The sequence below is a fragment of the Schistocerca piceifrons genome, chromosome 5 (assembly GCF_021461385.2).
Source record: "Schistocerca piceifrons isolate TAMUIC-IGC-003096 chromosome 5, iqSchPice1.1, whole genome shotgun sequence".
Lineage (NCBI taxonomy): Eukaryota > Metazoa > Arthropoda > Insecta > Orthoptera > Acrididae > Schistocerca > Schistocerca piceifrons.
This window is the reverse complement of record NC_060142.1, coordinates 315161196-315176809: the sequence shown is the minus strand read 5'-3', so window position 1 is coordinate 315176809 and position 15614 is coordinate 315161196. Positions and strand designations below refer to the sequence as shown.

Below are 15614 nucleotides of genomic sequence, written 5' to 3'. Positions count from 1 at the left end.
AGATCCCCTGTCGATAGCTGCCATTACTTCGTGCGAATAAAGAGCTAGCTGCGTTGCACAAGAACGATGTTTTCTGAAACCATGCTGATTACTTATCAATAGATCGTTCCCTTCGAGGTGATTCATAATGTTTGAATACAGTATATGCTCCAAAACCCTACTGCAAACCGACGTCAATGATATAGGTCTGTAGTTAGATGGATTACTCCTACTACCCTTCTTAAACACTGGTGCGACCTGCGCAATTTTCCAATCTGTAGGTACAGCTCTATCGGTGAGCGAGCGGTTGTATATGAGTGCTAAGTAGGGAGCTATTGTATCAGCGTAATCTGAAAGGAACCTAATCGGTATACAATCTGGACCTGAAGACTTGCCCGTATCAAGCGATTTGAGTTGCTTCGCAACCCCTAAGGTATCTACTTCTAAGAAACTCATGCTAGCAGCTGTTCGTGTTTCAAATTCTGGAATATTCCATTCGTCTTCCCTGGTCAAGGAATTTCGGAAAATTGCGTTCAATAACTCCGCTTTAGCTGCACAGTCGTCGGTAACAGTACCATCGGCACTGCGCAGCGAAGGTATTGACTGCGTCTTGCCGCTTGTGTACTTTACATACGACCAGAATTTTTTCGGATTTTCTACCAAATTTCGAGACAATGTTTCGTTGTGGAACCTATTAAAGGCATCTCGCATTGAAGTCCGTGCCAAATTTCACGCGTCTGTAAATTTTAGCCAATCTTCGGGATTTCGCGTTCTTGTGAACTTCGCATGCTTTTTCCGTTGCCTCTGCTACAGCGTTCGGACCTTTTTTGTGTACCACGGGGTATCAGTTCCATCTCTTACCAATTTATGAGGTATGAATCTCTCAATTGCTGTTGCTACTACACTCCTGGAAATTGAAATAAGAACACCGTGAATTCATTGTCCCAGGAAGGGGAAACTTTATTGACACATTCCTGGGGTCAGATACATCACATGATCACACTGACAGAACCACAGGCACATAGACACAGGCAACAGAGCATGCACAATGTCGGCACTAGTACAGTGTATATCCACCTTTCGCAGCAATGCAGGCTGCTATTCTCCCATGGAGACGATTGTAGAGATGCTGGATGTAGTCCTGTGGAACGGCTTGCCATGCCATTTCCACCTGGCGCCTCAGTTGGACCAGCGTTCGTGCTGGACGTGCAGACCGCGTGAGACGACGCTTCATCCAGTCCCAAACATGCTCAATGGGGGACAGATCCGGAGATCTTGCTGGCCAGGGTAGTTGACTTACACCTTCTAGAACACATTGGGTGGCACGGGATACATGCGGACGTGCATTGTCCTGTTGGAACAGCAAGTTCCCTTGCCGGTCTAGGAATGGTAGAACGATGGGTTCGACGACGGTTTGGATGTACTGCGCACTATTTAGTGTCCCCTCGACGATCACCAGTGGTGTACGGCCAGTGTAGGAGATCGCTCCCCACACCATGATGCCGGGTGTTGGCCCTGTGTGCCTCGGTCGTATGCAGTCCTGATTGTGGCGCTCACCTGCACGGCGCCAAACACGCATACGACCATCATTGGCACCAAGGCAGAAGCGACTCTCATCGCTGAAGACGACACGTCTCCATTCGTCCCTCCATTCACGCCTGTCGCGACACCACTGGAGGCGGGCTGCACGATGTTGGGGCGTGAGCGGAAGACGGCCTAATGGTGTGCGGGACCGTAGCCCAGCTTCATGGAGACGGTTGGGAATGGTCCTCGCCGATACCCCAGGAGCAACAGTGTCCCTAATTTGCTGGAAAGTGGCGGTGCGGTCCCCTACGGCACTGCGTAGGATCCTACGGTCTTGGCGTGCATCCGTGCGTCGCTGCGGTCCGGTCCCAGGTCGACGGGCACGTGCACCTTCCGCCGACCACTGGCGACAACATCGATGTACTGTGGAGACCTCACGCCCCACGTGTTGAGCAATTCGGCGGTACGTCCACCCGGCTTCCCGCTTGCCCACTATACGCCCTCGCTCAAAGTCCGTCAACTGCACATACGGTTCACGTCCACGCTGTCGCGGCATGCTACCAGTGTTAAAGACTGCGATGGAACTCCGTATGCCACGGCAAACTGGCTGACACTGACGGCGGCGGTGCACAAATGCTGCGCAGCTAGCGCCATTTGACGGCCAACACCGCGGTTCCTGGTGTGTCCGCTGTGCCGTGCGTGTGATCATTGCTTGTACAGCCCTCTCGCAGTGTCCGGAGCAAGTATGGTGGGTCTGACACACCGGTGTCAATGTGTTCTTTTTTCCATTTCCAGGAGTGTATATCTTTGAATTTGAGCCACATCTCGTCTACATTTGCATAGTCAGTTCGGAAGGAATGGAGATTGTCTCTTAGAAAGGCTTCTAGTGACACTTTATCCGCTTTTTTAAATAAAATTATTTTGCGTTTGTTTCTGGTGGATTTGGAAGAAACGGTATTGAGCCTAGCTACAACGACCTTGTGATCACTAATCCCTGTATCAGTCATGATGCTCTCTATCAGCTCTGGATTGTTTGTGGCTAAGAGGTCAAGTGTGTTTTCGCAACCATTTACAATTCGCGTGGGTTCGTGGACTAACTGCTCGAAATAATTTTCGGAGAAAGCATTTAGGACAATCTCGGAAGATGTTTTCTGCCTACCACCGGTTTTGAACAAGTATTTTTGCCAACATATCGAGGGAAGGTTGAAGTCCCCACCAACTATAACCGTATGAGTGGGGTATTTATTTGTTACGAGACTCAAATTTTCTCTGAACTGTTCAGCAACTATATCATCGGAGTCTGGGGGTCGGTAGAAGGAGCCAATAACTTCGTTCGGCTGTTAAGTATAACCTCCACCCATACCAATTCGCACGGAGTATCTACTTCGACTTCACTACAAGATAAACCACTACTGACAGACACAAACACTCCACCACCAATTCTGCCTAATCTATCTTTCCTGAACACCGTCTGAGACTTCGTAAAAATTTCTGCAGAACTTATTTCAGGCTTTAGCCAGCTTTCTGTACCTATAACGATTTCAGCTTCTGTGCTTTCTATTAGCGCTTGAAGCTCAGGGACTTTCCCAGCACAACTACAACAATTTACAATTACAATTCCGACTGTTCCTTGATGCAAGCACGTCCTGTATTTGCCATGCACCCTTTGAGATTGCAGCCAACCCCGTACTTTCCCGAGGCCTTCTAACCTAAAAAACTGCCCAGTCCACGCCACACAGCCTCCGCTACCCGTGTAGCCGCCAGCTGAGTGTAGTGAACTCCTAACCTATTCGCTACGGTCGCAGGTTCGAATCCTGCCTCGGGCATGGATGTGTGTGATGTCCTTAGGTTAGTTAGGTTTAAGTAGTTCTAAGTTTTAGGGGACTTATGACCACAGCAGTTGAGTCCCATAGTGCTCAGAGCCATTTGAACCATCCTGACCTATTCAGCGGAACCCGAAACCCCACCACCCTATGGCGCAAGTCAAGGAATCTGCAGCCAACACGGTCTCAAAACCGTCTGAGCCTCTGATTCAGACCCTCCACCCGGCTCTGAACCAAAGGTCCGCAGTCGGTTCTGTCAACGATTCTGCAGATGGTGAGTTCTGCCTTCATCTCGTAAGCAAGACCGGCAGCCTTCACCAAATCAGATAGCCGCTGGAATCCAGAGAGAATTTCCTCAGATCCAAAGCGACACACGTCATTAGTGCCGACATGTGCCACCACCTGCAGCTGGCTGCACCCTGTGCTCTTCATGGCATCCGGAAGGACCCATTCCACATCAGGAATGACTCCACCCGGAATGCACACGGAGTGCGCACTGGATTTCTTCCCCTTCTTAGCCGCCATATCCCTAAGGGGCCCCATTATTTCTGGGACACTATGTAATTTAGTAGAGTTCAACTTGGTTATTATTTTAGATAGCAATGTGCCTTGAGTATAACATTGAGAACATTGCTAGATGTGCTTGTGATGGTATGTAGCTATGCGCGGCAAAATGTCAACCACACATCACGCAAGGTGTGCTAAAATGGCTAAGGAGAAAGTAACTTGTGCTATTGTGGAATGGATTTCTGCAGCACCTTCGCCGGACCACAGTTAGAGCCAGGGTAGCGACAAACCCACGCGCGCGGCCGAGCTTGGAGCATCTGCGGTCTGTAAATAAGTCTTTGCTCCCATCCGATTGCGTCATCAATGGCACCAAGATGCAACTTTCACCTACGTTCGACAGCAGCTCGCGACTGTGACAGCGTCCCTGGCCAGTCACGCCTGGACCTGTGTCTTGGTGAACATGTATTTGGATAGGAATTTCTCAGAAATCAAGAATGAAAAGGATGTGGCTGCCTCATGCTTGCGGGACCCGAGCGGGGGCCTGTGCGTGATTTAACAGCTAACAGTCGCGTCACTTTGCGCTCCGATGGACAGAGTGTGGTGGCGCGGGGAGGGGGGGGGGGGGGGGGTGCTGAGTTGATTGCATAATTTTGCGAGCAGACCTATAGGCTGTGCCATGTGCTATTTGGACAGTTTACGAGCACTGAGCGTGTCTACAGATCACTGTGCTGCATTATTTAGGAGCAGTTTGAAGTTCAGTACTAAAACTATTTCGGAAAATTAGGAGTTGTCTGCGTGTCTGCAGACTGTATGTTCTGATCCCAAGCACATTGGGGCGAGTGTTTTGCGTCAGTATGATAAATATACTCAATCACTAAATAAAATGTTCCAAACTAAATAGAGTGCACTCCTTCCTTAGTCTCCCCAGCATCCCAGCGCAGCCTGAGTCATTTTCACGCCTTTTTCCCTCTGCAGACCACCAACTGGGGTTAGGTCACAGGAGGGATGACAGTACCCTCTACTGGCAGTAATGTGTAATAGGTCAGATGGAGTCTAGATCTCGTGGTGGACACAATGCTTGCAAAATAATAAAGACTTATATTTAGCATAGGAATGGTCGTTTTCCCGCCATTTCGTCCCACCATCTTGGATGACAAAATGTGCTGTGCACGTTAGTACACATTAGTGCACGATAATACACTTTGGTACATGTTAGTACACGTTAGTACACGTTAGTGCGCGTTAGTACACGTTAGCGCCCGTTAGTGCCCATTAGTGCATGTTAGTGCCCGACAACATGGGTTGGTAAGGCGACATGGCAGTTGGTTGAGGATCTTGTTGGATAGTTTAACTATTTCTTCCAAGTTCAGGTGGGCGTGGCATTCACGAAAATTCATTCCAAGTCCACAGTAGCGCACTCTGGCGACGTCAAAATGTACTATGTCTCGTGGTAAACACATAGTATGCCGCCACCTTGTATAACGGTACTTGCACCATCACCTGACATCACAGTAGCGCCCTCTGGCGGCAACGTAATGTACTAGGTCAGTTTGGCGCTGGACCTCTTGGTGAAAACATTTGGTGCCGCCATATTGGATTACGGTACTTGTGTCATCACGTGATGTTATGAGAGCGCCCTCTGGTGGTTGCGATGTGTACTAAGTCAATTGGGCTCTGGACCCAGTGGCGGACACGCCTGCATGAAATTGTTTAAATAAAGAGTTATGTCCAAGTCCTTTTTTCCCAGAAATACTTAGGAGGAGGTGGCTGTCGGGCGACTGCTGTTAGTGCAAATGTTGTTTCTTTAGTGCCATTTTCTCAGATTGGCAGTGAAACCCCAAGTGACTATTGTTTACCATCAAAATTCAAAATTTGTGCTAGTTCGGAGGAAGAAGTGGCGGTCGGGTGACTTAGGTTAGTGGAAGTAGATCAAGTTAACTATTTTCGAGTGATTTTCTTTGCTTAGAAGATATAACTGGAATGTGATACATTATCCTGTTCGAATTCAAACTTGTCGCCAGTTTGTAGGAGGAAGTGGCGGTCGGATGATTTAGGTTAGTGGAGGTAATCCAAGAGAACTATATTCGAGCGATTTTCTTTGCTTAGTTGAGATAACCAGGGTGTGATGGATCATCCTGTTGGAATTCAAACTTGGCACAGGTTCGTAGGAGGAAGTGGCGGTCGGATGACTTAGGTTAGTGGAGGTAGCCCAAGTGACCTATCTTCACGCGATTTTCGTTGCTTAGTAGAGATAACCTGGGTGTGAGGCATTATCCTGCTGGAATTCAAACTTGGCACCAGTTCGTAGGAGGAAGTGGCAGTCAGATGACCTAGGTTAGTTCATGTGACCTATCTTACAGCAATTTTCTTAGGTTCATAGCGAAAGTCCAAGTGTCCTTTGTTTACCGAAAAAATTCAAACTTGGCGCCAGTTCATAGGAGGAAGTGTCGGTTGGGTGACTTAGGTTAGTAGAGGTAGTCCAAGTGAATTATCTTCCCGCGATTTTTGTTGCTTAGTAGAGATAACCAGGGTGTGACGTATTATCCTGTTGGAATTCAAACGTAGCGCCAGTTCGTAAGAGGACGTGGCAGTTGGATGACTTAGGTTAGTACATGTGACCTAACTTCCCGCAATTTTCTTAGGTTGGTGGCGAAGGTCCAAGTGACCTTTGTTTACCACAAAAATTCAAATTTGGCGCCAGTTGGTATGAGGTAGTGGCGGTCGGCTGACTTAGGTTAGTGGAGGTAACCCAAGTGAGCTATCTACCTGCGATTTTCTTTGCGTTGTAGTGATAACTGGGGTGTGGTGCAATATCCTCTTTGAATTTGAATTTCCCGCCATTTTTCTGGGGGAGGGGGTATGGCACTTTCCCGTCTAAATTCAAACTTCCCGCCAAAATCCGCCATATTGGATGACGTTATCGCCTCCATCTTTAATGATGTCATCGCCGCCATCTTGGATAATGGTACTTCAGCGTCGCACCCCCCCCCCCCCCCCCTTGTTCCAATACTGAGATTACGTAACTAACAGTTGAATGGTAAACTTACGTGGTCATGCACATTACACAATACAGTTGGTTTTATGTGCATCTCACACCATGGGCGTCATATTGTGTATCATCTGTCATTTGTAGCTGAAGACGTTTACGTTTTGACAGCATAAAGTAGTGGGAAAATTTTCGATAGTTTTTCCCATAACGTTTCCTCTTTCTTGATAACATTACCTTCAAATCTGACGCTTTCTGACCAGTGGTTCTTTTTTCACAGCATTTTGAAACTGGAACTTTAGTTACAATCACCCAGTTCTTGTCACTGATGTAAGAATTTCCGGACGTAATTGTATGCGAGGTTACTGCGCCGCTGCTACTTCAAGAACCATTGCTCTCGATGGCTAGAATTATCTGCATTATAGACGTGAAGAAATTGTGTAACATGTTCGCCACCACAAATTACGACTCCGCATCTGCTGCATGGCAAGAACTTCTATGAACACTCGTAATTAGCGGTGTATAGGGATTGCACTTATCTCACTGCACATGTTTTATTTTGAAATTTTGGAGCAATATAGATTATGTATTGTTGTAGTTCTGTGTTTCGATGTCACCTACAGATATTCATGATCCTGTTCCCTTCGTCATTTTAAAAAAAAGAGTTGATTTGTTGGTAAATTACTATTTCAAGAAACGAAGTTATCTGAAAAGACAGTGTCAATATGTCGTTTATTTAACAAATATACTATTGGTATAAACTGCCACGAATGAAAATGCCTTTTTGACATGGACACCTTTCGACTTACTATGGTCAAATTCATTAGCTGTCAGTCTTTAAGTTTAATATAAATGATTTTTAGGGTCAAGAGGAACGTTGGAAACGAGTCGTTGGTTTTGACCAATGGTGTAATGTTAATGGGTGCTGTCACGTCAACTTTTGATGCATATTTTCATCATTTTGTTGTTAGTTGGCGAAGGCAAAAAAAGTGGGACCAAAAAACTGATGGTGGTGACATATGGGTCTGCAACTTAGTCCAAAGTATAGATAAGGTTGGAAAGTGACTGTCTGGTTGTGACCTAGCGAAGCCAACGAATGTGAAACGAAATAAGCCTGGTTGTGATGACAGAGTGGTCTGTAGCTTTGCTGTAGGTCTAGGTTAGGTTGGAAGACTCCAGTTTGGTTGTGAGTTGGCGGAGCCAGCGAATGTAACAGTAAAAAAAAAAAAAAAAATCAGGTTATGGTGAGAGGCTAATCTGTAGCCTGTAGCTTACGTTAGTTTGCAAAAAATCGGCTACAACATCACGTTATAGCTGTCATATTGTTCACGCCATTTGTTGCATGCTTCCTCAAGTTTCCTATGTCACTGGACGAAGGCTCATATCGAACATTCCTCTATATTCGATTTTTAATAATTATTAATAATTATTTCTGATTACTTACTTCAAACATGTTGTTTTTCAAATAACTTTGCAATAATAAAGGAAATCCTTGCATTGAAGTGTATCACTTAATTACGAAAATAATACACAGGGTTGGCGACCGTCATATTTTATTTTTTAGTATTTGTTTCATAGGGATATACTTACGGTAAGCAAGTTGCTGTAGGCATCTTGACGCTGAATATAATCACTGTATCTCTGACGGATATAACTAAGTTATAAAGAACGCAGGCAGCAGTGCATGAAGTACATCGTACATGTATTCTCCATGGACAAAACCGAACTCTATATCCACCCAAAGCATCGAAAGTGTCCGCAGCTAGTGGTCTACATATCTACATCTACATATCTACATATATGCTCCGCTAGAAACCAAGCGGTGTGTGGCGGAGGGCACTATTCGCGCCAATGTCATATACCCCCCCCCCCCCCTCCCAGTTCCACTCGCGGATCGCGCGAGAAAAAACGACTATCTGAACGCATCAGTACGAGCTCTAATTTCCCTTATCTTTGAATGGTGATCATTGCGCGATTTGGAAGTTGGTGGTAATAATATATGCTCTACATTCTCGGTGAAGTTCGTATTTTGGAGTTTAGTGAGCAGCCCCTTCCATTTAGCGCGCCATCTGTCTGGAAGTGTGTCCCACTTCAAAATTTCTATGAGAGTTCTAACGCTCTCGCGATGGCTAAATGTACCAATCACGAATCTTGCCGCTCTTCTTTGGACCTTCTCAATCTCTTGAATCAGACCCAACTGGTAAGAGTCCCATACAGACGAACAATATTCTAAGACTGGACGAACTAAACCATTGTGAGCAGTTTCCTTTGTTGAAGGACTGCATCGCTTCAGTATTCTACCAATAAACCGCAATCCTGACTTCGCCTTATCCGTTACTTGTGTAATCTGATCGTTCCATTTGAGATCATTTCGAATAGTCACACCCAGATACTTGACGGATGTTACCGCTTTCAAAGACTGGGCATTTATTTTGTACTTGTATATTAATGGGGATTTTCGCTTTGTTATATGCAGTAGGTTACACTTACTAGTGTTGAGAGATAACTGCCAGTTATTACACCACGCATTTATTTTCCGCAAATCCTCATTGATTTGTTCATAGTGGTCTAGTGACTAGCGTTACTGCCTCTGGATCACGGGGCCCTGAGTTCGATTCCCGACCGGGTTGGGGATTTTCTCTGCCCCGGGAATGCGTGTTTGTGGTGTCATCATCACCATTATCATTCGTGAGAAGACTGGACTGCGTAAAAATTGGACTATGTAAAAATTGGGACTTTGTACGGGTGCTGATGACCGCGCAGTTGAGCGCCCCACAAACCAATCATCATCATCATCACCGCTTCGGAAGTAAATATTCGATTTCTTGTAACAATAGCTTCAATGCAGATTTACACACGTTTGTAAGTGGTCAATATTGCTACCAGAAACGTGTTTTCCTGACACAGTATCAATGCCTAAATCTAAATGGTTATTAGAAAAGTTAAAACTCTAAATTTATAATTTCTTTCGAGCGTAAATATTACGATACGCTCGTAAGTCAAATGTCACTCGCACAGACACAACCAGCCATTCAAAAGTAACAGTTCGTGGACGGTACGTCCTGTCATAAAACATGTGGCGTTTACGCTACTAAATATATGCCAAGAGGAAATGTGGGATATGTTACAGTTTCACAACGGCATCCGACGTCTCGTCCGAGAAAGATTTCTATAAACTCTCACAAATTTAACATCGAAATGAGCAGCCATCATTATCAGTATTTCACTTAGTGCCAAGAGCGCCCATATCCGGGGGTCAGAGAGGGCCGCGCCGCCCCCCACCCTTTAACTCTCAGGGAGCGGAAAAAATATTGCGTTGTCAGGTGTTTTTCCTTCAAGAAAATGATTTAAAAATCGGTATTACGCAAGCTTTTAACAGGCAGTTTTTATGGCCATTCTCAAGTCGCATTCGTCCTCAAAAATATTAAAAATAATTCATAGCCGCCGGTTTGCCCCGGCCCCCGGCCTCTGATTGTATGGACGCCCTTGCATAGCACTACGACTGTGAACAGAGGTCTGCAGACTGGTTATGCGGGCTTGTAAATAAGGGGATTAACTGCTGTTTGTTCCGGTCGTTACCGCCTACGTTCGGGACGTCAGTACTTCTTTACTCAACTTCCTATGATTTGGCGGTTCTACCTGCCGACTCTCGAGCCTTGTCAGATTTGCTGTGGGCAGCAGATGTAGTCAGCCAGCGAATGAGCGCCTATTCCTGTCTGGAATCTTTTCCACAGGCCGTCACCACCAAACCTACCCAAGTGGTCAGGAAACTGAAAAGTGTCCTGTTCTAAACACGGCTTGTAATTGTCTAGATTTCCATGCAACTTTCAGAGACTGTTAATTTCCATGCTACTTGGTTATTTGAAAGTTAGGGAAGTGATTTGGAAATTGATATAAGTAAAAATATAAATGCTTTTACTAAAATTTTTCGTGGGCGTATATCGTAAACTCACCCCCCCTCCCCCCTCCCCTCGCCTCCCCTAAAGTTAAAGGCACTGATCTGTAGTTTTGTGGGTCCGTTCTTTTACCTTTCTGATATAATGGAGTCACTTGCGCTTTTTTCCAATCGCTTTGGGACTTCCCGCTGGGCGAGATATTCGCGGAAATTGCAAGATAAGTAAGGAACCACCCCCGAAGTACACTATGTGATCCAAAGTATCTGGGCGTCCTCAACAACATACGTTTTTCTTATTAGGTGCATTGTGCTGCCACCTACTGCCAGGTACTCCATATCAACGACTTTAGTAGTCATTAGACATCCTGAGAGAGCAGAATGGGGCGCTCCGCGGAACTCACGGACTTCGAACTTGGTCATGTGATTGGTGTCACTTGTGTCATACGTCTGTACGCGAGATTTCCACGCTCCTAAACCTCCCTAGGTCCACTGTTACCGATGTGATAGTGAAGTGGAAATATGAAGGGGCACGTACAGCACAAAAGCGTACAGGCCTACCTCGTCTGTTGACACAAACCGCCAACAGTTGAAGAAGGTCGTAATGTGTAATAGGCAGACATCTATCCAAACCATCATACAGGAATTCCAAACTGCATCTGGATACACTATAAATACTATGACAGTTAGGTGGGAGGTGAGAAAACTTTGATTTCATGGTCGAGCGGCTGCTCATAAGCCATACATCACGCCGGTAAATGCCAAACGACGACTCGCTTGGTGTAAGGAGCGTAAACATTGGACGATTGAACAGTGGAAAAACGTTGTGTGGAATGACGAATACAGTACACAATGTAGCGATCCGATGGCAGGTTGTGGGTATGGCGAATGCCCGGTTAATGTCATCTGCTAGCGTGTGTAGTGCCAACAGTAAAATTCGGAAGCGGTGGTGTTATGGTGTTGTCGTGTTTCGCATGGAGGGGGCTTTCACCCCTTGTTGTTTTGGGTGGCACTATCACAGCACAGACCTACACCGATGTTTTAAGCAGCTTCTTGGTTCCCACTGTTGAAGAGGAAGTAGGGGAGGGCGATTGCATCTTTCAACACGATCGAGCACCTGTTCAAAATGCATGGCCTGTGGCGGAGTGGTTACACGACAATAACATCCCTGTAATGGACTGGTCTACACAGAGTCCTGACCTGAGCCCTATAGAACACCTTTGGGATGTTTTGGAACGCCGACTTCGTGCCAGACGTCACCGACCGACATCGATACCTCTCTTCAGTGCAACACTCCGTGAAGAATGGGCTGCTATTCCCCTAGAAACCTTCCAGCACCTGATTGAACATACGCCTGCGAGAGTGGAAGCTGTCATCAAGGCTAAGGTTTGCCGACACCATGTTGAATTTCAACATTACCGATGGAAGGCGCCACGAACTTTTAAGTCATTTTTCAGCCAGGTGTCCGGATACTTTTGAACACGTAGTGTACATTCTCCGTAAAATCGAGTTGATATTCCTTTCGGACCTGGCGATTTCGTTATTTGTTTTTTGAACTTTTCAGTTGCTTTTGAATGCTATGGATGCCTATTTCTATATTCGTGCAGCGCTCAAGTTATCGTATGTCTGTACGATCGTCCAGCGTAAATGATTTTTTAGACGCAAAATTTAAAAACTCGTCTGCCCTTTTGCTGATATCTAGTGGCACTCCAAAGTCATCGACGATCCCATGTTATGTAAGGCGAGAATTTTCTAGGCTTCTCGGCAATATTTTTCACTACTCTATGATGGCAGAAATTGTTTGCTTTGTGATCAAATGGTTCAAATGGCACTGAGCACTATGGGACTAAACATCTGTGGCCATCAGTCCCCTAGAACTTAGAACTACTTAAACCTAACTAACCTAAGGACATCACACACATCCATGCCCGAGCAAGATTCGAACCTGCGAGCGTAGCAGTCGCGCGGTTCCGGACTGAGCGCCTAGAACCGCTAGACCACCGCGGCCGGCTGCTTTGTGCTCGATCTTTTTATGGAAGCATGAGCTTCTACTACCTTTTGCCTACCAATATTTCCGCATTCTCTTTTGAACAGAGTACAACAGCCACTCTTCTCTCAGCATTTTCCGAATTCCATAATTAAACCACTGTGGGTGTTGTCCATCCCTAACGCTCTTACTCGGCACGTGCTTCTCCAGAGCATGATTTAAAATCAATTTAAACTTTGCACTTAAGTCATCTACATTCATCATATCGGCACTGAATGACCTCTCTCATCTTCCAAGTAATATTCTAACAAATGCTTATGTGCTTTTTCCATCATAAAAACGCTCCTAGCCTTCCTGATAGATTTATGAACTTCAGAAACCATTGTGGCTGTGTTGATACCGTGATCGTTAACCCTTGTCCCTATACTGACAATATCAATATGGTCAGCCCTGTTTGTAGCTAAGAGGTCTAAAGTATTTATGTGTTGCCCAATGTAGCATAGATGGATGACAATGGCGGCAGAGGAGAAATTAGAAGTGATTTTACTGTAGAAACCTTCCGATAATCGGCATAAGGCGATGTACAATGTGGACGTGACGTTTCTGTTTCTGTTTCTGGCTATGGCGATGGTTTCTCATTGAGCGGGTTACACAAGAAACCTACAGCACTGGGAAGCCGTGCAGTGCCAAGACTGAGTCATAGCCATCCACTCACGGAAACTGGCAGATTAGGGTCTGAGAACGAACACACATCATCCCATATGTGGAATTGTATAACCTAGCTTCCTATGGGTTGTCACTTTCCGTGGCCATTGGCTTACTCTATCGTCTTTGTCTGGAGCAAATCGTGCAGATTATGGAGTTTCATGCATCATCCAACTGGTACCCACTATCACGTTTATCAAATTTTCCGTCATGTGTATTTCCGCGGATTCTTCAGTAATCGTGTTCCAAAAAGAAGATGTTATTGGTAAAATTATTATTGTATCGTAATAAATTGCAAATTCAGTGGAGATACAATTTTCAGCAATAGCTGACTAGATTGGTTGCAAAAGACAGATACAGCGTTGATATTCGATCACTGTCTTCCGTTAAGACAGTATGGTTGAGTTAGGCCAAGTATGTTAGTTGTGATACCAGTGTGCGTACGTTACAGTTGGCGACCGTCACAGGATGGTTTCCTTGTTCTTTTACAAGTGGTACAATTATCACCATGTACAGACACTATGCCATCTGGAACATACCTTTTGGGCTGTCTCTGATGTAGCTAGCACAGAAGCACTGTCGTTGGTATCAGCGAGGCCACTCAGACGGAAGCAGTGCTGGAGGCGGTCGACGAGCCTGGTGTAGCGGCGGCGGCGCGCCACCATGAAGGCCCACTTTCCCAGCCCCTGCAGGTGCAGGTCCACCACGCTGAAGTTGTAGATGAAGCGGTACAGCTCGGTCGGACCACTGACTGGTGAGGCTGCTAAAGCCATCACCTCTGCCACCAGTTGCATCAGAACGAGTGACAGCATCGCCAGACCAGTTGTTAACGCCACTACCTACATCGAGTACAGTACCACTATGGTTCACGAACACACAGCCGGAATTTCAGTCACTGTTTACGATACAAATATACTGCTGGCTGTCCATTAAAATTGCAACACAAGAAGGCGGCATGCAACAGGTGGCAAAATGACAAGAAGTGTTCTACATGTTTTGACATGAAAATGATTAGAATCTGAGCGCAACTGCACAAAATAGATATAAGCTACGCCATCTACGTTTTGTACACAGGGTGTTCCAGAAATGTCGCGACAAATTTCGAGGTATTATAGAGGGTATATCGAGAAACAAATCAAGGATGGAATCCATGTTCGGAAACGTCATCCAACGAGACTAAAGAGCATCGAAGTTACAAGCGTCAGCGTCTACCACTAGACCACCCCTTCGGCAGCAAACGTGACTTTGTATACAGCGGACCGTAGGTGGAACATCCAGAAATGTCGTTTGTTATTCAGTGATCGCGACTGATTCCACGAACGCCAGTGGAGAAGATGAAGCTACTAGCTGCTGCGAAGATAGGCCCTCGTAAGAAAACTATGATCTATTGGCTTGGTAAACGACTGTTTCGAACACGAGTTTGCGTCTGCTGTTTATTTTTGTCCTAGAGATTTTATGGGGTTCTAGGAGATAAATGGACTGCTGATGTTAACCTGTATCTGAAATTGTCATCCACCAAGGTAACAGAACATCGCATTCATAGGAGACAAGGCCCGTCTATAAAGCAGCTGGCTCTATCTTCTCCACTTGCTTTCGTGGCAATCAGTCGTGATCACTGAATAACAAACAACATTGCGAGACGTTCCACCTACAGTCCTCCAGCATACAAAGTCACGTTTGCTGCCGAAGGGGTGGCCTAGTCGCAGGCGCCGATCCCTCTGACTTCGACAGTCTGTAGCATCGTTGGATGACGTTTCCATAATAGGGTTCGTGTCCTTGATTTGTTCCTCAAGACGTCTTCCACAACCCCTCGAAGTTTGCCACAACATTTTTGAGACATCGTGCATAAGGATAGATCACGCAGATGATTTTTCGTTCTGAAATCCCATTTGACTGTTGGTTTAAGATCCTGTTATACTTTTCCGCTTGTTTTGGTCAGGATCTCATAACTGTCGTGTGAATATGGAATCGATCGATACAGGAACGCTATACTCAACGCCTAGCAGGATCAATCTAGTGATCGAGAGGTCAGACATACTGCTCGACCAGACGTACAGGATCATACAGCACGTCACGTACCGTCAGTCAGGAAATTGGCTTGTTTCAACAAGACAGCTATGGATACAGACAATGCGACGAAGTCTGTAGCACCACAGACTGTACCCAGCGACAACAGTGGACACAGAATTGCAACCACGTCTTCTTATGAGA

General features: G+C 45.8%; 1 protein-coding gene across 1 annotated transcript in view; it reads right to left on the bottom strand.

The window, feature by feature from the left end:
- The window catches only part of LOC124798965, a 99769-nt gene that overhangs the window by 73036 nt on the left and 11119 nt on the right, over positions 1-15614 (bottom strand). Inside the window, exon 2 of the mRNA XM_047262500.1 lies at positions 13943-14242. Within this exon, the coding sequence (XP_047118456.1) occupies positions 13943-14242 (300 nt within the window). The remainder of the gene's footprint in view (positions 1-13942; positions 14243-15614) is intronic.